This window comes from Motacilla alba, chromosome 18, assembly GCF_015832195.1.
Source record: "Motacilla alba alba isolate MOTALB_02 chromosome 18, Motacilla_alba_V1.0_pri, whole genome shotgun sequence".
Lineage (NCBI taxonomy): Eukaryota > Metazoa > Chordata > Aves > Passeriformes > Motacillidae > Motacilla > Motacilla alba.
In genome coordinates this window covers 9,238,000-9,262,384 of record NC_052033.1, presented here as the reverse complement: position 1 = coordinate 9,262,384, position 24,385 = coordinate 9,238,000, and the positions used below count along the sequence as shown (strand labels likewise).

Genomic DNA, 24,385 nt, shown 5'->3' with positions numbered 1-24,385 from the left:
GGCAGAGTGCAATGCTGCTGCTCCAAAAGGTGTTTTAAGGACAAAAAACTAAATACCTCTGCAGGGCTGCAGTCACTCAGTTAATGTTCCCAGAGACCTAATGAGCTTTTCCTTTTAATAAAGAATATTATTTGTAGTTACCAGTGGAATTTGCTACTAAACGTGGCTGATGATGAAATAGAACTACAAGCAAAATTAGCTTGTGCATCAAATTTTTAAAAACACAGGTTTTTGACAGAGAAATTTGGTGATTTTTACAGTTGCATGGAGGAAATTCACTGGGTTGATAAAACGCTCAGTACTTTCCAGAGGAAAAGATCCTTTGGCTCCAAGTTACAGCAGCATGTAACAAATATAGGATGTCAGGAATACTCAATGCCCACAAAGGCCCAGACAATTTAAACCCCAAATTTTTTCCCTTTGTTCTGCTATGGCTATAAAACACTTTGACTTTTTTCCCCCTCTCAACATTTTTAAACATAACAAATAAAAACAACTGTTTCAAAATTTTTCACATGAAGAGGAACATTATTATAGGCCATTCTTTCCTAGAAATCTTTTAAGTCTTATTTATTAACAGAATTAATCTGATCATAAGCTGGCTGACATACAAAGTGTTGAAATATGTCATCTTCCAACCATGCTTTGCTAATGAAATCTTGGTGTTAATTCAGGGATTTAACAGAATCCTAGAATCTGTAACAGGAATCAAACAACAATTGTGGTTCATCTGGCAAAAAAAGCAGCATTTTCCCCCTTTTCTGTTGTGGGTTTGTCACTGTATGCTCTCCATCATCCATTTCTTTCCAGAATCTACTTTTTGATGTGGAGTCCCCACTTGGCCATCAACTTCAGCATTAAAATGCTCTGAACATGTTTTGCAGCTCCAATCCCAGGAAATGTTTTGTACTTCCAATCCCAGGATCCAAAAGGATTTCATAAAAAAACTGAACAACTAAGCCCAAACAACCAAGGCTGGGATTTCATAAATAACCTCAAGGTATCTTTACGATGCCACCAACTTCTTGTTCTGCCCAGTCCAGTAACCAAAAGCAGCAGAGGAGTTTGGTAAATGCTCTGACTGTTGGAATTATCAAGCTCCAGGCTGCTGTGGCTGGATCACTACGAGGATGCAAGAAACATAATTTCAAAAATTTAAAATAAAAAAAAATTTAAAAAATCAAAATAATAAAAATAAAATAACAAATTAAAATAATTTTTAAAAATAAAAAAGTTTACCCTGCACATCAGTGGCCAGGGAAGCTCCTGCCCAGACATTCCCAGTTCAGTGCCAGCCCCTCACCGGAGAGCTGCAATCCCAGCCTGAAGCATCACAAAGGGGTACCAGACATGGCACTTCAGGCAGGCTTTCCAAACATCTGCAGGGTGTTTGGGAAACATCACACAGCTCTGATCCCAGCTGGTCCTGGGATTGTGATTCCTGATCTCTGGGCTGAGCGCAGCTGAGGCACAGCTCAGTGACCAGGTGAGCTCTGCTCTTTGTCCCCCCTGCCCCAGCCCAGTGTCCTTGAGCTCCACTCTGGATTTAGCTCCCGGTGAGCCCAAAGCAAGGACATGTCCATGGCGCTGAGGGGAGCTGGGTTTGGGGTCACACCTCAGCTGCTGTGGGATCTGCCATGGGACATTGCTGCCCTGTGGCACCCAGAGTGGTCACCCTGAGCCACAAGAGAGGAACGTGAGAGCCAAAGGTTCATCCTGATTTTATGAGGGATGACAAGTCCAACCTGCCCTTAGGCCAGACCAACCATGACCTATCACAAGAGTGCCAAGAAGAGCACAAGAGTGCTTGAAGGCAAGCATTTGTCTCAAACTGCCCCAAACTGAGGCCATCTGAAGGCAAACAGCCTTATTCAAATTGGATTTTTAGGCCGTCAAAAGAAGCAGAAGGTTCTTGAAAGTTCCATTTATTCTTTTTGACTAATATTTAAGATACTACCTTAAGAAATATTGAGTTGAAGGAGATGGATGCAATTGTGCAATAATAACAAATCAGAGATCTTTTACTAGCAAAGAGAGTCGGGAATTTGAATTAACATCAAAATCATGTATTATGGCATCCACATCTGGATATCACTTTACTGCCTAAATCCAAAACTTCTCTGAGAGCCAGTTGGTTTCTGTAAAAATGTATTTCTCTCTTTGAAAGGAAATAATAATTGGAAGGTCTTACAGGAAGCCACCCAATACCAATAGAGGAAATTGCAATCTGTTCCTCAATGTTAGTTTAAATCAATGTTATATTTAGCAAAGGCTGTTTTTTAATGATAGTATATTCAATAGATTTTACTACACTGAGTCTCCTCAAAGACTTGCATTATATTAAGAATTGCTTTGTTTGTAGAATGTTTCTTTAATCATCCCTCAAGGTCTTCAGCTTACCCTAGGTTAGATCTTGTTCCCCATCTCCAGGACATCCAGGATTCCATTTTCACCAAAATCCCTTTTTTTTTTTGCCCCAGGCTAATAAAAAGCAAAGTATTTCTGCATATGCTTGCCTAGAAATATGTGTGGTTCTTAAAAATACGAAGTGATCAAATATTAAAACCACCTTTTTCTGTTTCCAGAAGTATACACAGCATTTAGCTTCCTAGGAATTTTCTGCCTGGGTATCTGGATTTCAGTAAATTTCCATTAAATCAGTGGTTTCAAAGGAAGGTTTTTTTTTTAAAGTACAGTATTAATGATACTAAACAAAATTCAAGAACTCCAAGCAAAACAGCTCCTCCAGTTTCTTCTCCAAGTTGACAAAATCTTCTAAAACTTACTCCCAGCACCAGTGCTAAAAACTCCCTGGGACACTGCTCAAAAATCCTGTGCAGAATTTTCCTGTGGTTTTTATAGGTTTCATTACATTGTGAAGTAATAACATCAAAATGAAGTTTATAATAGATGTACATGCAGAAGGGTTTTGTACCACCTATAATCATTACTGCTCAAAAACTGGTGTTGCCAACAGCTGAATTATTCCACTGCGTGTAACTTTAGAAAATCCAAACTTAAGAGAAATTCAAAAGTAGAGTTTGCACCAGAAGAAAAATGCTGCTTAAGAGTCTGAACCATGTTTTTCCAACATGCAACTCAAGAAGGCACCATGATAACTTGAATTACAGTGTATTTCTGACTCTGTGGAAGATGATTCCACTGTCACAGGGTTTCTGCAGATCTTGGTGGCCACTGGAAAAGTGAACTACAAACAGTTCATGTTCCTAAGTGGTAAAAATTCACTTGTACCTGAAAATAATGTGATTTACCTGTGTTATCTCTGCAGAGCCTGGTGATAGAATAACCTACCTGTGGTGATTCTACCTGCGTAACAGATTAGAGCCAACATTTTTATAGTTACACCTTTCACAGAATGATCAGAAAGAAAATTCTTTTCCTCAACAAGCACACAAATAAAGGCAGACATTTTCCTTAAGAAAAAAATAATGATAATTAAAAATCACTGAAAGAAAGGAAAAACATTCTGCAGATGATGAGACAGTAATGACAAGATAATGCAAGTCATTCCAATATAGAGGACAGCATAAACTGCACCATAATCCAATGGATTTCCAACATTCAAAAACTTCCACGGTATCTTTTAGGCCCAAAAAAAAATTATATAAACTGTAGGAGTTGATTTTTCCATGAGTTTTTACATTTAATAATGTGATTCTTTGGTATGATTGAATGTCTTTATAAAGGAAAAGAAAAGGAATTTCATTCTTCTATACAACTTCTCATGAGGCGTTTTTGTTGTCAAAAGACCAGATACCAGTTTCAAAATTTTCCCATTGCTCTTTACTACTCTGAGAAGAAAAAATGTTTAATAGCCAATTCTGCTCACTTCTACAGGTGGGATTCTCTGCAGCCACTTTGAGTCAAGGTGTCAAAGCAGCAAGAACACAATGTGGCTATTCAGTCCCTTAAAACAATGAGAAAGGCCAAAGAACGGAATTCTGAATCAAAATATGTATGAAAAAATATAATAAAATGTGTATAAAACTACAGATAACAAATACTTTATTCCTTCAACATTCATCACAGACTTTGCTTGTATTTTTCAGTGGAAGCTAAGGACAAGCTTTCCTTCAATGCAGCCTTAAACAGGAAAGTTGGGAAGGTTTGTGAACACCAGGCTGCTGCCTCACTCTCCCATTTTTCACCTTTCCTCTCTTCCAAGCCCTGAAAGCACAGCATAAAGCTGCTGAAAATACACTAAAACATCAGGGCCAGTACAAAAAGAAAGAGAACAGGAAAGATTCAGGTATTTGACTGACATGGATGGATTAGATTTGCCAAATCCAGGCGTTTTATGCAGGCATAGCATCAGCTGGAGGAAAGGGAGCCTGAGTCATCAGCTCCATCAAAGGCAAGGTCTGGGGACGTCTGGGTGAGCTCTGTGTGAACAGGAACCAGCCCTGCATTCAGAACTTTTAATTACCCTCACCCAGGCAGCAGCATCAGCGACTGAAATCCCCAGATTACCTTGATTGCTCTGTCATTATCTGTCATCAGCTGCTGCTTCTCATCTTCCAACTTCTGCGCAACTTCCTGGAGCCGCTGCTCCACCACAAGCTGCTGCCGGCTGTTCTCCTCTGTCAGGAAGGAAATGGTTGCCTTCAGTTCAGCTATCTCCTGAAAAGAAAGCAGCACGTTAAAGCTCCCCTCCATAAAAGACATGTATTTTGCATTTTTTTTAACAGAAAGACAGCAATGGCAAGCTCTGCTGTGCGAGCTGGATGTTCGAAATCAGCACGCTGCTCACTAGCAGGGCATGGAACTCCACGCAGAGAAAAGGAACAGAGCGAGGCTGTAAATGACAAGAATCGCTGAACACAAAATACTTGGAAGTGTTTTCCACTGTGACATTCCAAAATATTTACTCATGAGAACAAAGCACATCTGTGATCTTCAGACTGGAGCCTGCTCCCCGTCTTGCACCGCTCTGAAAGCGGGAGTGGGAGTTTACACCGGGATGCTGCTGCTCCTTTTCCAGGGGGATATCTTACACCTTGATACTGCTGAGAAGAAAAACACCCACATGCACACACTGGACTGAAATTTAAACCTGACAGTGACATTTCTGAGCTGCTGAAAGGAGCAGATTTTGCTGAGCAATACAGTGAGGACCTGACTCCACATCCAGACCTTTTAGGTGATTCACTCATCATTTGTTGAATTGTATTTGTTTTACCTTTTTCATCACTGGGGAAAGTCATAACTAACCCTGATCCTTTAGGCATATTTACAGAATTTTATACTGACATGTCATCACCCAGCAAAGCACTTAAACACGTGGCAGAGTCACTGACTTTAATGTATATATTCAAGCTTAAGGTTAAGCTGCTGTAGCAGCATATTATGGAATAACTCTAAAAGCACTTTAGCACACAGGCAGCTCAGGGAGAGACTACCACAGTGCTTAGACTTTGCCAGGCCTCCTCACTGGCAGAGAAACATTTATCTATATTAATTACATGGTTATTTAGGAAAAAAAAAAGTTAAAAAAACCTAATAATAGGCTAGGACTAGTGTAAGAACTGTGCTACAAATGAAGGTACTAAAGTCACTGGAAAAGGGGAAAAAGCCTGATTGAAACTCTGTAGTAAATTTATTTCTCTTTGTCTACCTGAAAAGCCCAGAAAGTAACCCAGATTATGTGTGAAACCTACCTTTGTATTTCTGTATTGCTTTTCTAAAAAAGAAATACGTATTTCAAAAGATAATACCCATGAAAAAGAAGGGGTTTTGAGACCAATATGCCAAAGTTTAGAGATTATCTGGATAGGGTGCAACTCTTTAGCCAGGATTAAGCAGTGTCTCTGGGTTTGCAGTTCAGGTGATTGTTTAGAAGACAGACTATTTGCAGAAATGTGGTTTTACCAGGCGTGTAATGCACAGGAGAAAGCAGAAGAAAGCAATGGATTATATAAATTATTAAGAAAACAACTTGACCCCATGCAAAACTACAGCATTTTGAGTATGTCGCATTTTGTCATTTTAAAAAGAAAATGAAGCGGCAAACTCCTCAATATAACACAAACCTGAGATTTAAAGCTTTTACTGGGTTTAGAGCCTGGTCTAACACAGGAGTTCTGAAATCCAAGCAAGGAAATTTCAGCAGGAATTGATGAAGAAAGATCTGCTTTGTGCAGTACTTTTCAGAGCAAAAATTTCTATTTACTTTGTATAAACTTCAGAGGAAATTTCTTGAAATATCTTCTCTGTGTGGGTGTTAAAAGTGAATGTTCCAAGAGGCCACAGAGAGAAAGATTGGACAGATGTTGTCAGCAAGGCGACCACAAGAAAAGTTGCAATCGACCAATTATTAACAGTGAGCTACAAAAAAACCCCAAAGCCAAGCGTGTCCAAGTAACTTGGGGGATTTGATTTAAACCCACACAAGTAAAGAAATTCAGACATCAGGGTGAAACTGTTTTATTGAGCCAAACAGCCCTGACAGATGATGGATGTGTTGTGTCTGCCCCAGAAAGGGCTGAGGAACCGGGTCCAGCTCTTGCCAGTAAAATGCCCCAGCTACAGCAAAGCCACCTTAATACAAAACATGTCCCCAAATCCTGAGATTGTTCTGCAGGCCAATAAATATTATATGACATAATAAATTTTGTCAGCCTGATGAAATTTATTATGACAATTAGGTTAAAAAATTCTTACCTTGCCCTACGCTACCTACGTGTTCCTGCTGCAACAATTAAAGCAATTTCCTCATACCTCGCTTAAAAATTCAGCAATGCTTCAATTATTCCAACTGTCTTTAACAAATGGACCAAGAACCATTTTTGTATTGACATTGGATTGTGTCTGGCATGGAGAGGCGGCCTTGATTCCACTCACATGTGGGTGACAATGACAAAAGGTAAAATAGAGGTAGCAATGGAAGGGATCTCTTCCTTCAGGTCTGATGTGGATTAAATGTTACTTTTTCAGCTTTAACCATTTCCTGCTTTTCAGGTTCAGATGGAAAGATAAAAAAAAAAGACGAGGTCTTTTTTGTTGTGTCTTTCTTTCTTTATAAACAAGGCTCTCAAAAATTACTAAATTACTAATTTAAAATTACTGCAAGGTATTCAGGACAGAGAACATTATCTCTGATTTACCACAGAATCATGGAATTGGTGGGTGTGGAATGGACCAGTTTAAAGAAGTATCACTCAGAGGTGGTTGTTCAGGATCAGCCCAGCCAGGTTTTAAGTATCTCCAAGGATGGAGACTCTACAACTTCCCAGTATGCAAATAAATGTGTAAAAACACAGGTTAGATTTTAGAAACAGAATATAAGACATATTTACCAATGATTCTAATAAAGCAGTGTGAAAAAGTGACAGGCAATAAATGTCACTTTTAAAACAACTGAAGTCACAGTTTTGGACAAGTGTTACAGAAAATAAGACTCAAAGGAGCTGAAAAGCTGAAATCAAGAGTTTAAAATATTTTGAAGTGTTGGTAAAACAGTAAAGTTTGCAGTTTTGTTATTGTCTTGCTGATCATTTCTGTCTAGTTTAGAGGCTGCTAAACCCTTCTTTGTAGTGTTTTTATTGATTTTAAAGTACTATTATTGGACTGTTGGCTGCAAACACACTTTGCAGTGCAAGGCAAACGTTCTGCTGTGGCGGGGGGCAATGAGGAGAATGACACCTCCACACAAATCCCTGTGGCAATTTTTTCTTATTAAAAGCTTAACTTCTGGTTGCATCTCCATCATTTTCACACTTCAGTACTACCTGTCAGTCAAACTGAAAGCTGACTTACCATTTTTAAGCATATATGTAAATTCAACACTCATTTCATCTTTTGAGCTCTCTGAAGACCAAAAACTCAAGTCAAAACCAGTCTGCCTCCAGAACACTGACATTCTTCAAGGTGCTGTTTTGGGCAGAAATGCAGAACTGGTGGGGATCAATGACAAAGATGAAGAAACCTTGGGTGACACCACCTTTAACAAGAAATGCAAGTCCTGGCTGTGCAATGGCTCCTGATTCTACGAGATGTGATGGAGCACCTCACCCTCCTTCCCACTGGCCGAAGGAGGACTCGGTCCTCTGGAGTCCTCAGGAAATGACGACGGAAATGAAAAAGATGAAATTCAGAACTCAAAAAACCCACCTCTTTTTCCAGCTTAATGCTCTGTGTTTTTTTTTTTAGTTAAAATCTGCAAGACACTGGATGTTTGATTTACCAACGGGATACGACTTCTCTCGTTCATCAAAACCAGCAGTAACTCAGCTTTTCACCAAGCTCCCAAGTGGAACAGGTTCACCTGAGCTCCCTGCCTGCTGGCCACCTACCTGCGTGGACTTGGCCAGTTTCTGGCTGAACTCCTCCTCTGTCTGCTTCAGCCGCCTGTTGGCCTGGAACACACACAAAAGACAGCCCCGTTAGCTCAGACACAGGACGTGCACAGACACTTTGCCACCGGGCCCTGGGCTTGGCACCTCCTCCACATGCCTATCACCGAGCGCCGGCCCCGCGCCAGCCCCAACGCCCTTTTGTGGCAGCCAAAAAACCGCCAGGGCTGGGCTTTGATCTCGGGCCAACTATTCATCACTTGAAAGAGGGGAGAAACTGTACCTCTGCGGCCAATTATTAGAAAAACATAAAGAGTTCTGCGGATTAAAAAAAGAAAAAAAAGGAGAGAATGAGAGTGTGTGCGTGTGTGTGGGGCAAGGGAAGGAGGCAACACATGTAAACGAGTTTATCAGGATGAATTTGTTTCTGAACAGAGGGGGAAAAATGAGGAGAAAGTCCCAGGCAATGTGACATGGAGGACGCAGCTTCACCTCTCAGTTCTGTGTCTGCAACTGTCCTTTGTCCCATTGCTCGTCCCTTCTCAGGGAAAGATGGGAATTACACTGAAAATCCACCCAAGATGCAGCGTGGACATACAGCTCTTTCCTTACCCCAGCTTTTTTTTTCACAACTCAAAGCTAAAGAATAAACCAAACTGAAAACAAGGCAGCTTGTTCATATCACAATCAAACCAGCAAATATTTCTATAAACTCAGGAAAAATAGCTCTTAAAGGTTTTTTTTTCCCTCAAATAATTTAATTTCAGAAATAATTTGAAAATAGTGATATTAATAAAAAAAAAAAAAGCAATTTCATTTCAGAAGAGAAACCTGATTTGTATTTTTCTTGCAGAAGCCAGCCCAGCCCAGCCCCACCACGCTGTCCTCAGGTGAACTGCTCGGTGCGCTCGTCTCCTTGGCTCTCAAACTTGAGGACAGGTGTCTAAGGCAAATATTTTCTTAGGGGGGACAGAATATCACGCAGCTGAGTTCTGAAGCAAATTTAAGCTGATTAAGTTTTCAAAATCTATCTGACCTCCTGCTCAAACCTTTGATCTGTCGTCCTTAGTTTTACGGCACCGCATCCAGCGCCCAAACGCCAGCTCCCGCCAGCCCCTCTTTGGGGGCACCAAAAACCCACAGGGGCCCCCAGAGCCTCTGAACCCTCTGTGCATCCAGCTCAGGCTCCATTTCTGCAAACTCCAGGGATTTCAGGCAGGCAAAGAGTCTTATTGATTTTCCTGGGCTATAAATCGAGGAGCTTAGAGCCGCGGATCGTCATGGTAGGGCTGGAATCATCCTCGGCAATCCGGGCAGCTCTGTAAGGTGCAGCTCAGCCTAAGAATATTACAGCCAGTTCAAAGTAATCCTAAACTTTACATGAAATTGCAATTTCAGATCCTCAATCCCTTCAAATTCCAAAATTATGAAACATATGGATGTCTCCATCTGTTTGTTGGTACTAAGGAATCTACTAAAAAAGTTGGCAAAACCAATTATCAAATTTGTGCATCATTTTTGAGATGACATTATGGCTTGGTTTCGTTATAAACAGAGATAATGGCAATACACATTGGCTTGAACCAGCATCTAGAAGAATTCTGGAGCACCAGACAAATTAAATTTCATTTTTTCTCCATTTATCACTCAAAAGTGAACCACAAACACTGCAAGGGCCCATGGTGGGGGTGCATAAATAAAAGGAGTGGTGACACAGCCCCAGCTATCCCAGGGAGCTCTGTCCATGATCTGTTTCTCCTTGTACTCGGGCTGACCCACATTAACACTCGTTCCATTGTACTGCAGCCTAGTTTCAAATGATGTTTTACCACCACTCCATGTCATAAAGTGACTGAAACTGTCAGTTTATCTTTAGAGGAAAAAAGTAAAAAAATAAATTACAGCAATAGCATAAATTACTGTTAGTACCAGAAAGGGAGAGGGACTCGTCAGCAAGGCACTGCACAGATCACGTTACAGCTGCTCTCGCTCAACTTGCCTGGGGTAAAAGTCCTCATCTTTCATAGAAGCTGCTTTATAACCTCCTGAACCCACAGAAGAAATCCCAATAAATAATACAGAACCACTCATGAGTTCCATAAACAAATTAGAATTTGTTTGTTCACACTGAGTAGAATCAGGCTGACCTCTGAGAGACAGGACAGAGGTGATCCAAAAGAAAGATACTCTGCATTTCATTGTTTTATTTCTAACTAAATGCAAGGAATGGCTATCCTACCAGTTTACTTAAAAGGAATTGCAACATTTTATTTTATAATGGCTTTAACAATTTCCAGTTAGCAAAATATTTATAAGTTTTGTCTCCCAGTCACCAACAAACCATAAATTCTTGCATTTTCTTCCAGTCCCAAACATTTGAGACATCTGAATTTCAGAGGTACTGAGCTCCCAGGGCTTCCCCTGGAAATAGCACAAGCACAGCTCCATGGGCTCTGGTTGTCTAAAACGGGTTATATTGGCCCTGTGGCACTAAAAACTATGGACAGTCCCTGCCAGTACCTTAAAGGGTCTTCCAGGAAGGCTGGAGAGGGACTTTTCACAGTGACAGGAAAAGGGGGAATGGCTTCCCACTGAGGGAGGGCAGGGTTAGTTAGGATTTTGGGAAGGAATTGGCCCCTGGGAGGGTGGGCAGGCCCTGGCACAGGTGCCCAGAGCAGCTGTGGCTGCCCCTGGATCCCTGGCAGTGCCCAAGGCCAAGTTGGACACTGGGGCTTGGAGCAGCCTGGGACAGTGGAAGGTGTCCCTGCCCATGGCAGGGGGTGGAATAGGATGATCTTTAAGGTCCCTTCCAACCCAAACCATTCCATAATTTTCCTGCTGAAACAGCTTTGCCCTGAGGTCTGTAACACCCAGCAGCTCTTGCATCATCACAAACCACACGAGCAGCTCTGATGAAGGCAGAGACCACAATTTAAAGCACTGAAATGATCCAACTTATGGGGCTGCCTGAGCACCCTCTTTTCCACTGACATCTTTTAACTGTAGAAATATGAAGCTTCTCCTTTCTCAAAACCTGCAACTAAACCTAATTTAGTACCTCTTCATACAGGCTGTTGCTTTGCAACCAAGGGAGACACAAACCACCTTCCCTGGCGCACTGCTACGCACAGAAAATGTCTTTTTACTCTTTTTTGTGTTAAGGAATGAGTAAATACATACAGAGCTGTGTACAGGGAACATCAGGGGGGACTTATATCAAATTTATCTTGATAAATGAGAAGGTTCACACTGGCCTGGTGCACACACACAGCAGTTTCCTGGGCTCCTCCTTTTCCAACTGGCTGCTGGGTGCACGTGCTGGAGGAAGCATGAGCTGTTTCTGAATTATTTGAAAGGCATTCCCTCCCTTTCAGGTTAGGTGCTATTTCAGAAACATAATGAATAAGAATCCAAGTGGAAGGTGAACATTTGGAGGGTCAGCCAGTGTTCATTAAAGTCAAGCTCTTTTTATAGCAATGGGCAGCACTGCAAATAGAGTTAATGGTCTGAAAACAGTTTTCCGTGTGTGAGAGGTGGCTGCTGAAATTCCCACTTGGCAGAAGCTTGTCAGAAATATCAATTGGAATATCCATTTTTATAAGGAAAAAAGATTTAAATTGGATAAGCAGCAGAGGAATTCCACTGATTCAAAAACTAACTCCTGTTTAGTTTCACACAGTTAATACATATTTTAGCTAAAATTATCTGGTTATGATGATTTTACATGCAGTTATTTTATATTACAGAGGACTTTTGCATTAAAAAGATTATGTCCTTGTTGCAGTTAATTGGTTTTAAAACCCAACTGTAATTCTTTAACAAGCCTTAAAGCATCGTATTGTGGTTGCTGAGCAAAACTGCATCGACTTCAACAAAACATTTCATGTAAAAATGAAAAAAAAAAAAAATTAAAAATTAGAACAAAAAATTAAAATTATTAGCACTCCAGATGTGGAGTCTGAATTAATGGATGCTCTTCTAACACTGCTCCATTTTCACCTTCTCCTTTCATGGAACAGAACAGCATCAGTAAAGGAGCCCAGGATCTATGACAGGACCACATCACAAAAGCACACCGTGTCCTACCCTCATTACCAAGTATTTAATAGCTATTTGAAGGTCTGAGGTGCATCAGAGGGAACTTTCAGTTCCAGTTCCACCCAGTGGAGCACAAGCCCTGGACAGCCCCAGGTCCCTCTGCTCCAGCTGCACTCTGGGCTTGGCAGCCACGCGGACAATTCCATCCTCCAGCAACACTCAGGGAGGCTTTTGGGATATCTTGGGTTTTTATCAAAAATGAAGCTGTTCAGAAGCCTTGAAACATTACAAATCTGTGCATTGTGTAAGATAGTGGGGGAAAATCCTTCCCTGTGGGATGGGCAGGCCCTGGCACAGGGTGCCAGAGAAGCTGTGGCTGTCCCTGGATCGCTGGAAGTGTCCCAGGCCAGGCTGGATGGGGCTTGGAGCACCCTGGGACGGTGAGAGGTGTCCCAGGCCAGGCTGGATGGGGCTTGGAGCACCCTGGGACGGTGAGAGGTGTCCCTGCCGAGGCAGGGATGGCACTGGATGAGTTTTAAGGCCCCTTCCAACCCCAACAATAAGAGTTTGGTGATGGGCTTGGCAGTGTTGGGTTTATGACTGGACTCCATGACATTAGAGATTCCATTTCCAACCTGAATAATTCCGTGTTTCTCTATCTTCCAGCTTTGGAAAGAGCTCTGAAAACTAGAGTTTTATATATACACACACACACACACACACAACACCATATTCACTGATAGAGAAGCAGCAGATTAAAGAACTTTTTTGTTTAGGGTAGTAGCTATGAAAGAATCATTTTTCAAAATGCCTGCAACTCACTAAAAGTGGCCATCCATAAACTGATCCTCCATAATTAGTCAGATAAAAGTGTAAGCAAACTTAAAAAAAAAAAAAAAAGAGAAGAAGAAAAAAAAAAGGAGAAAAAAATCAAAGGGTGGGGGAAGAAGAAGAAAGAAAACTTGCTCCAGGGAAGAAGCAACTGTTCTCTGATGTGCAGCAAGGAATTTAACATCAAAGAACTAATGTAAATGGGGCCCATTTACCTCAAAAACAACACACCACTCCACATTCTGGAATATTTCTATTTTAAGTTTGACAGCATTATGCTTTGTACCAAAATTCAAGATTGTGTAATTTGATAGATGTCAGAAGAAAATGACCTTCAGAATGGCTAATGGTGGCAATCTTTGTTATTAAGCATGTTAAGACTCTCTGTACAATATCTGTTTAAACTTCAGAGATCAGCAGATCACCTTTAAAGTTCATCTGATTGTACATAAAAATTCCATTTTGACTCAAAGCCTGAAACATGCATTTTCCTTATGTGCCTCTAACACTGACAGTGGGTGACTTCCTACACCAAACAACTGCTCTTTCTCCTGCTCTCCCCACCAATCAGACAAAAATGAAAGCTGGATCTCTGCTCAGCAGTGAAAATAGCACACACAGTTCAAATATGTAATCTGAACCACCCAAAAGACCATTAAAAATAGTTGAATACCCAAAATGATGTTAACAGAATAATTAGTCAAGTACCAAATGACTTCAAGGGCTTTGAAAATGAATGATAGAAATCCCAAAATCCTATTAATATTCTATTTTACATTTCACTTTTGGAGGTCTACAAATCTTTTCCTTTTTATTTTTTTTTTCATTAAACATACATCTCTAGGAGAAAAAAACTCTCTCATTCATGTGAAGTACTTTTCATTGGGAAAAACCCAAGAATGAATAGAAATGCCTTTGACAGTACCTGCACAGAGAATTGCCTTTCTGCAGCACCTTGCAGCTCTGTGCTCAATGGGGGCCCACTGAGAAACTGCTTCTGCAAACTGTGCCTTAGGAAAACTCCAAATTCCAGACTTCTCATTTAAACCAACAGAGTATTTCTAATAATTCCGAAATTATGCAGAGGAATTAAATACAGGCATTTTTAACTCACCCAGAAAGTCTTCTGTGGGACTCCAGCTGCAGGGTGGCTGATGCCCAAGCTGCACCAGCCTTGCACCAGGACACAATTATTTATTACCTTCATCTAAATGGATTTACTCAGCATCTAAATATTCCCCAGCATCACTAGTGCTGAGTTCCAGTCAATATTGCTGTCAGCCAGGCACATTATTTCAAACAATCTGGCCTAAAACACCAGCCTTGAATACAAGACAAGGATTTAAAACCGGATTAACAGCCTGGGTTTGCCACATGCAATTGTTTAATTCTTGAACTACCCTTTACAGAAGACAATACTGGTGAGTGCACCAGGCACTCAAAGGGCTGGCAGAGAATTGTGGTTTAATCTGAGGCTGTTCTGGGACATTTTACCAAAAGATTGCTGGGTGTGATAAGCTCTGGGCTGGCATCATGTTCAGCACAGGCAAAGATGCTGATTTTTGTTTGATTTACTCTCATCAATCATCTGTGAGATGACCACTGGTGAAATCGGTGTGGTGTTCTGTGGTGACACAGATTCCTGCAAATGAAGAGATTCAAATGATCATCACAGATGTCACTGCTTCTCATCTGCCATCCATCACAGCGGGCAGCTGGGGTTGAGATTCCTCATTATCTTCCCATTTCACCAACTTTGGCGTCAGGTTTTATATTATGGCACAATTCTTCCCACAGCTCACACTCAAACGAGATGAAGTAAACCTGGTGAAGATGGGGAGATTGCAACACTCTCCACTTTAGAGTCCCTAAATCACATTCCTGGATTACCATTTTAATATTTCCTGCTTTTCTCCTGTTCCATCCAACCAAAGAAAGATGTTTATTTAAACTGAGTTTAAGCTGTTATATCAAAGGTGCTGGCATGTTCTTTTTCAGAGCTTCAACAAAGAAAACATGCAGCCAACAGGAATTATTTGAGTTCTGACAAGCTGCCTTCATCCCTGAGAAATGCAGGCACCTCACTCCTCTCATGAGCTCGGGCTCTCCCCCACTCTGACATAAAGAAGTTTCCAGAATCACTCAGGCCCAGACTTTTCTGGTACCCCCAGAGCTGACACCCAGCCAAACCATGAGGGGACAGGCTGTGAAAAATCTTTGAGGATGCAAGTCAAAGCTAAAGCTTCCTCCACACATAGAAGGCAACGGTCCCAGGATGTGACACTGAGCCATGACTTGACTCCGTTAAAGACTATTTAATCTGAGCTTTACAAAACACAATTCTTTCTGAACTGGAGATTTCCGAGACCCAGGCACTTTATCATTATTTATCAGCTAAATTCACACACCTTGATTTTTGCCAAGGAGACACTTTAGGGCTCCTGAAAGAATTATAAAGGGATAAGAATGAAGTCTTTAGATTTTGCATTGTCTTAAGTTGAATTCTGTGGCAAGAACAAGCATTTATTAAGAAGACAACGAGTAGAAAAGCATTCTATGTATGTATCATTTTAAGACAGAATCTTTGCTATCAAATAGAAGAAAAAGTGGGAACAAAGGACAAAGTGTACCCCTGAATTAACTTGGTATCACTAAATTAACTCAATATCACAAAGTTAACTCTGTACTTTGAAGTTACGTCGTTAGACAAGAGCCCAACAAAAGCTAAGCTTCTACAGTTGGAAAGACAGACACTGAAAATACAACCATATCCCCCAACAAATCTGGGATCTGAAGCCATCAGTGCTCCTTAGCAAGATTATGTTGGATTAATTTTTGTATTTAAAATACGACAAAGCTTCCCCAAAAGAGAAACAACTTCCCGGAGCCAGAGCGCGTCACAGAGCCGAGGAGAAACTTCCCAAGTCCAGCAAAGGCCCAATTAAAAAGAAAATGGAATATATTGCTCCATCATCAAAGCAATTAAAAACATAAATAAGGCATTGCAAGACTCTTAACATTCCCAATGTTTAATTATTTATCTGTTCTCTGTCCTGCAGCTGTAGGTCAGAATTAACTCCTCTGAACTAAATACAGGAGAACTCTTTTGGGGATTTGTACCTTATTCATTTTCAAGCAAACATTCAAATTCATTTCAAATTCACACAAGAACTGCAACAGTTTCACCTAAATCAGATTTTCTACAAGTTAAACACCCCTCCTACACTCAGATGTGATTGTGAAACTACTTTGATCTCTGTTCCCAAATTTATTGCTCTGTGTAATCCATGACAAAATATAATGTGATTTACTGTATCTCTATATGACAGCCCAGCAGCTGACAGAACTTAATAATTTAGCATAAGGAAAAAACCCTTCTGGCACCAAAATATACAAATCATAATTGAGGCACTTTAGTATCACGTTACAATGAAGCACATACAGACTGATCATAAGAACTTCAAAACAATTAGAATTCTTTCTCACCCATTTAATGAAGGTGGGTTTTACTCCGTGACATGTTCTGCAGCTGTAAGCAAGTCATTTTGGAGCACTTTTCTTTCTTCATATTAATGACTCTGAAGGAGTAACAACATTGTTTTACCCCTTCCCTACTTCCCAAACACTCCTTCTCCAAAAAGAAGAAGAAGAAAAAAGCCACCTGCAGCTTTTCTCTATTATAATGATATGAAGAAAGAGCAAATGAGTGTAAACATCTTCAAAATATGCCATATTTAAAAACACAATTATTATGTTTTACATTCATTTGGTCTTGATCACTGAGCATTTCTCCTAAACAAAGCTATTTGGAAATGTGGTTTTTTTTATTGTGCTGACCTAAGCAGAGATGTGATGGACACACTCCATGGGGCACCTTTTGCAGTGGCTTGCGCTGACTCTGGGGTTTGGGGGACTTGAGAAAGTCTTTGTGCAAAGGATGCATCATCCCAGAAACTTCCAAGCAAAGTAAGAATGTGGAGCTCATGGATACAGGAGGATTTTCTACTTCTAATTCCAAGGAACAAACACCAGTTACTGTTGTTTGGACAACCAAAACCACAGAGGTGCCTCAGTGAAAGCAGCAGGGATGGCTGCAGGGACTGGGATCCAGGAGTAGGGAATCCTTCCTGTCACACCTGACCAGGAACCCAGACCTCAGTGCAGAATTCTCATCAAATCTAAGAATGAATAGGCTCAGTTGTTAAAATAAAAAAATCCAGCAGTAATCTCACGTTACAGTCAGCACCACGCTGGAAAACAGCCAATGTTTTCCAAATATTATCATGTACCCAGGAATGCAAGGATAAGGAAAATTGGTAAATTAGACAAAACTGGACCTACAAGCAATCAGCCTTTTCCAAGACACAAGGTATTGGGCAAAAAGGGAGAGCATGAGGTAATGATTCAACTGGGCTTTGAAAACTATTTAATAAAGCTAAAATAATAAGCAATTGTGTATTACAAGATAAAGTTGGTGTGTTACAGGTTGTTTGGAGAGTGAAGAAAGGCTTGGGAAACTATTGAAAAAATAATTAAAACAGTTGTTCTGCCACTGGCAAAACCTCAGCATTCACCTTATCCACCATCCCCATGACTTTGTGGGTCTTGGTCTTATGAACACACTCTGAAGGATAAAACCTGGAAGTTCTGGGATGGAGAAGAGGCAGCGTGTGCCCAGGTGCTGCAGAACAGGGAGGGGTGCTTGGGCACACACTTGAAAAAGAAAGAGGAGACAGAGACAACAAAAAACCCCACCTGTGAATGCTTCTTCAACAGACACTTCGGATGAATTCCAGTTGGTTAAAAGCCACTAAACCCTAAAAAGCCCAGGCAAACTTCTGCAACAACTACCCAGCTACCACTGATATGACAGGACATGAGTAAAGTGTGCTGAAAGATGGGCCACATGACTGAGCTTTAATTTTAATCATATCAGACCTTGCCCTGCTGAAAGCCATCTTTTTAATTCCATATTTTGTCATAATTCATCATTTAGCTCTTGTCTGGTTCTCCTTTCTTGACAGCAGTGCTGCAATCATTTTCATTTTTAACCCTGTGGTGCTATTTGTGAATGCAAATAATGGTGCTTGACCTCCCTGCAGCCATTAATGAAAATATTAAAAAGCGAGCCTGTTGCTCATGGGTGCACATTTTTTTTTCCCCACAGTGGCAATTATACCAACTTCTCCTGGCTCTTAACTCTGGAACCAGATTTATGAATACAGCTGATGAGCAGAAATCTGACTTGTTGTTTTCCGGATTGTTTTTTTGAAGTTTTTATTTTTATTTTTTTAAGGAGATAGGAGCAGAGTAACTATGTGAGTAACTGCAGCTCTTGCTTTGAAACATCTCCAGTAGGGAGAGTGCCATAAATTCTGTTTAGTCCTATTTGAGTGAAATAGCCCTGAGATGACTCTACCATCTTTTTCTTCATGTTTGGCTCTGTTGATTGAAGACTCTTCCAAATGGCTCCCTTGAGGGATGATGCAATTCCTGTGACCATGTTCCTGGTCCACCATCATCCTGATTTTTCTTTGGAGGAATAAGAAGGAGCAGTGCAAAAAGGGACACACTACAGAGGAAACTGGTTTTGAAAGGATGTGTTGAAAGGTACTATCAAGACAGATTAAATAATCTGCATTCTTTGTGCTAATATACATTAAAAATATTACCTCTTTGTGAAATACATTTCTTTTTGATCTTTTGGCATCATGTTTTGCTTTTACTTGATTTACTTTTGGCACCACATTTCTGGTTTTGCTAGATTTTCTCCAACAAAGCCAAATGTACTACACTCATTTTTATTAATATTAGCTGGTGAATCACTATCACTGTGTCAGAAACGTTCAAGAACCAAATGTAATTTAATGTACACAGGCTCTACAAAACAAAAACAATAAAAATATTACTGCTCTGGAACAGAGAGATAATATCAGAGACAATAGTTCTTGGATTATAATGAAAAAATTTAGGAGACTTGGGAAACATCCAACTCTTCTTGGTAAGAATTGGAGGCTCTTTAAATTATTCATAGCTGGGACCTAAGCTAAATAATTGATGTAATAGACTCAAAACAAGTTTTAAAAATGGCACATCTACAACTGGTGGGGGTCCTGCTTGCATTCAGCAAGGACACAAACAGGTCTGCATTACAATTAGACACAATTTAATGAGATCATTACACTTGGGAGGAATACACATGCCCTTTTTATGGCTGACCTATTTGCCCCCATGTAAATAACCAGGGAATCACTGCAGCGAGTGTGAAAACTCATCACAAACAAAGTTATCTGCAACTGTGGCTTCAGTCTCCAAGTTAATGAAGTGAAAGGTGTCAGATCAAAGGTTCCATCACAGCCAGTTCTCAGAAGGTCTAAGGGACAAAGATGGAACCATTTTTGGTGCTAATGAAATGTGGAGTTGGCAGAGAAGAAGCAGAGCTGGACAGACAGGACTCAGAGATGGGAACTCATGGAAGGCACAAGATGCTTTTACTTTAGGAGCAGAAGTAACTGCTTAGGGGTAACTCAATACTTTTAATCAAGTATCTCTTGGAGCATCTTTCATCTCAGAAGATGTCATATTCCTTCCCTTCATCTTCTATCTCTCTTTGCCAGTGCTGAACAGTGTGACATCATCTGCAACAGTGCCAGAACAGATACTGTGAATCACAGATATTCCTGCATATGCAGCATGAAAATATGCCCAGGGAGTTACATCCAACTGGGCTGTTCTAGGGCTGTGCTGGGTGAGGAATTAATCCCGCAGCACAGAGCCTGATGCTGAAGCAGGGACTGAAATGTTCCCTAGGGCACATTATCAGTACCTTATTTGCAAGTTATAAGCAAGAAGTTGCTCAGAAAATAAGTATCCATCTATAGGACACTGTCTGAAGAGGTTTGAAAAGGGCCCCATTACAAAAACATTATATTGCAACAAAACTGTTATATAGAATAATTATTCCTAATTAAGGAAGTGGACACTTACAGAGTGGTCCTCAGGTATCTGAGTTTTATGTGGACTTCACACCAGATACACTCACAGATATGCCTAAACTGTGAAATTCAGCTTCCCATTGGATTTTTAAGCAATCTTCACAGAATTGGCACCAAAAAAAAGTAAGTTTAGAGAACAAATTTTTCTCTCATATTGCCTTAAATTTCCAGGTAACAAGATCTGGTTGAAAATATTTTCATAAACAAATTTCAAGGCTCATGATGCAATTAAGATGGTTTTTTCCCCCCTCAAGGATAAAATCATCTTCATCAAGGTTCTGTGGACTAGGACCAAGATTTGATACAAGATACAGGTGGAGTGATTGTAGCAGGTAAAATCTGTAAACATCAGATTTGATTTAAAATCACAGAAACCTCAGAGTACAAATAACATCACCATCATTAAAGTCTACAAGCAGGATCTGCATGGCTCTGGCCAGGTTTTATGCCACTTTGGTGTCCCATCTCTCCAGAGGGAACCACTTCACAGCTCCCTTCCATCAGAAGCAGCACCAAAAATAAAGCGTTTAACTCAGTTTTGGGGGTTTTTTGACTACAGATTTGTCCTATAATCAAATTTCATGTGTGCTCAGTACAGTCAATACGCAAAAATGTAAATTACTTCTCCACAAGAAAAGCAGCACTGACAGAGAATTAGATGTTCCTGGAACCTGCATAAACCTTTACAGAATGAGTCAAAATATCTATTTAAATATAGAAAAGAAGTCAATAAAAAGCTAAATGTTGAAAATTATTTAGAGAGGAAAAAAAAACCCCATCATCATCTTCTCCCACTCCAGTTTACTCATGTGTGCTGCTCAAAGGGAGCTTTTTTTATGAGATATTTTCAGTGTTCCAAGGTTGCTTCCTTTGAGCATTGTTAGCCTGTCCACTGCTCTGCTCGGGCCGTGCTTGCTGAACGCTCATTTCCTGTGCCAAGAAAATCCCACAGAACGCTACAAACAGCGCCGGCGGCCAAGCCCCACATCTGCACACACTCAGACTTTGTCTCCTGCTCTCAGTCATTCCTGGCAAACCTGGAACTGCTCCGAGCTTTGTGTGCTCCACTGCACCTGGCTCAGGAGAGCCCCGAGTGCTGCTGATGCAACCTGGAGCACACCTGGCCCTGCCCAAAGCAGGAGCCAGCAGCTCCGGGGCTGTGTCCTGAACACCCGACAACCATTGGCATGGGCTGGAAGGGATCTTAAAGCCCATCCAGTGCCACCCCTGCCATGGCCAGGGACACCTTCCACTGTCCCAGGCTGCTCCAACCCTGCCCAACCTGGCCTTGGGCACTGCCAGGATCCAGGGGCAGCCACAGCTGCTCGGGCGCCCTTTGCTTCCCTACCCTCCTAACAGGGCAAAACACCTTGCAGAAAAATGATCCTAAAACTTCTGTCAGCTCAGCCAGGTAAGTACAGAAAATGCTGAAAACACCTCAGCATCTTACAGAGGCAAAGCAGGAAAAAAGGTGCACAATCCTCAGAGTGTCCCAGGAATCTCCACCAGACACCAATCCTGACGAACCCCAAAGTGCTAAGGGAGTGCTGAGGAACCGACACCACAATAAACAACGTCCCAGCCTTACAGATGGGATTTTTAAGCAACAGAAAATGAAAGACCTCAATAAATCATATGTCCCTAAATATCAAAAAGATGTCTACAAGCACCAACAAATATTTAAACATTCAGTGTGCCTGTAATGAAGACTCTTCCTTGCCCTGTCTCTGCCCCTCACTCTTCTCATCCCCACAGGAGCAGGAGGGCAATGCCAGAGGAATCCAGAGGAATCCTGGATCTTCTTCACCCATTTACAGTTCAGTTCTTCTTGTCATTGAAGTATGAATAATTTCTTTTCTATTTCCTCATGTTCACGTTAAGAACAGTCCACAATGAGACAAAGCAATCCACACAGAAATTAACATTATTCCCAGAGCAGATCACAGAGGAATGAGATCCCTCACTTGAGAATGGAGTGACCTTCAGAAAATCTGGCCAGTCAGACATTCCACGCCTAAACTGTGAAATTCATCTTCCCATTGGATTTTTAAGCAATCTTCACAGAATTGGCACCAAAAAAAGTAAGTTTAGAGAACAAATTTTCTCTCATATCACCCTAAATTTCCAGGTAACAAGATCTGGTTGAAAATATTTTCATAAACAAATTTCAAGGCTCATGATGCAATTAAGATGGTTTTTTCCCCCCCTCATGGATAAAATCATCTTCATCAAGGTTCTGTGGACTAGGACCAAGATTTGAACTAAATCTGGCAGAAACTGCTACTTTTGAGCTTTAAATGGAGTTTGTCCTCTAAGCTACTTTGAATTTTTGGATTTTGTGGCCAATTTCCACAGTTCTGCAATTGCAAGACAGAAATGAAACAGAATGGGGAATGGAGATTTGAAGGTAATGCCAGGTATTCTCACATGTCTGTGAAAGACTTTTCAACAGAGATACTCTTTTCTTTTCCCCTCCTATCTTTTACTCAACACGTGCTCTTCAGATTAGGGTAAAAATAGGGAAGTAGGTTAAAGAAAAAAAATACAATAGCAGTTAATATAGCTTAAAATTAGCAAATTTTTTGAAAAATAGAAAAAATCCAACAAATTAAAGAAAACCAGTATTTCTGACAGAAATGACAATTCAAGACTATTAGAGATACTGCCCTATGAAGGATTATTTGTAACTTTAATTTGAGGATGTAAAGAAGTTAACTTTTCTTTTGCTATACTACACATGTAAAAAAAGATCAAAGAAAGAAAAGAATTGAGATTCAAATTCCATTTTTAAGCAAAAATGACAATGTCTTCCTGAGTTAAAATTAATCCTTTAATGATGAATTTCAAAGGTTTAAATACTTTCTGTGACCTTGGCTTTAAATAATTATGCCAAGCAGAGCTTTCCTCACATTCAGAAAAGATTCTGAATTGTTGATCACAGCCATTTTAATGGCTTCAGGCTGGCTGATTTCCGACATAATCCTCCGAATGCTCTTTAAAATTACAGACCAAGAACCTGACGCAGGTAAATGAAATGTCACTTGCACAAAGGCTGCTCAAACACGCCATGCAGATTGTTAATTTGTGCCACTGCACATCCCCTTGCAAGAAAATGTGTGATTTAGTGCCTTAATGCAATGTATAAAAGAGACTTCAACAACTATCTGCTTACACATACACAGAGTCTACCATAAATATTAAGTAGGGTTTTTTTAGTTTGGTTTTTGAAATAAAACTTGCATGTTTTATTTCCCTAGCGGGGGGAACATCTGAATTCAAGACAGGGGTCCAAGGGATGCTCAGCAAGCAGGAATGAGGGCAGTGACCCCACAGAACAGAATGGGAGGGAAGCCTTGATCAATCTGAAACATTTAATTTCTATTTTCAAATCTTAACAGAGTTCTTTCTCACCTGATGTACACCACAGGCAAAATCAGACCAGCCACTGTGAGCACCCAGACACAATTTCCTTGCACCCTGAGCCTGAGTTTTTCCCTCCTTAAGAGCTCACCCTCTTTTTAAGGGAGAAAAAGCTTGGCTAGGCAGAACCACACTTTCCAGTATCTCTATTCTAGCAGAGGAAGATCAGCCTGCCCCTGGTTGGCTTTACCTGTGAAATCACCTGTCTTTTTAAAGTGCTGTTGGCTCCTGAGCACCTCATGGCACCTTCCATCCCTGCTGGAGGTGCTGCCCAGGCCCAGCGTGTCCAGAGCAAAGCTTTCCATCAAAGAACTCCAAAACACCCCACGCTCCTGCTGGGACTCTGGCATCCCATGCTCTGCATCTGTTTCTTCAACTCAATTGATCCCTAAACATTTTTCCTCAGGGAAACTTTGCTCAGCTGAGCTTTGGGGTGGTCCCTCCCCTTCTGCCCCAGGGAGCTGCTCTTTGCCAATCCCGTACCTTTTTCAAGGCCGCCTCTGTCTCCGCTGCGTGCCTCCTCTTCAGGTCTGATATCACTTTTTCCATCTCCATCTTCAGACTGTTCAGTGCTGCCTCCTTGTCTCGAGATGCCTTCAGCTTCTCCTCGTCCCTCTGGAGGCTCAGGTCCAGCAGCTGATGGTTCCGCAGAGCATTCGCCTGGATCAGCTCCTCCCTCAGCTTGTGGATTTGGTTCTCCAAACCAGAGATCACCTGAGAGAAAGAGCAAGCAAAGTGACAAAACCCAAACCCACAACACAAAACCCACTTGGTTTCTATCGGTGCCAG

At 41.0% G+C, this 24,385-nt stretch overlaps 1 protein-coding gene across 7 annotated transcripts in view; it reads right to left on the bottom strand.

Moving 5' to 3' along the window:
- The window catches only part of CEP112 (centrosomal protein 112), a 188,269-nt gene that overhangs the window by 64,322 nt on the left and 99,562 nt on the right, over window positions 1-24,385 (bottom strand). For all 7 annotated transcript variants that reach the window (XR_005259386.1, XM_038157555.1, XM_038157551.1 and 4 more), the window contains 3 exons: window positions 24,080-24,310; window positions 8,313-8,375; window positions 4,492-4,641 (listed from right to left, as the gene is read on the bottom strand). Coding sequence is in view for 6 of the 7 variants with exons in the window: in XM_038157555.1 (XP_038013483.1) it covers window positions 4,492-4,641; window positions 8,313-8,375; window positions 24,080-24,310 (444 nt within the window). In the remaining variant the exon portion in view is untranslated. The remainder of the gene's footprint in view (window positions 1-4,491; window positions 4,642-8,312; window positions 8,376-24,079; window positions 24,311-24,385) is intronic.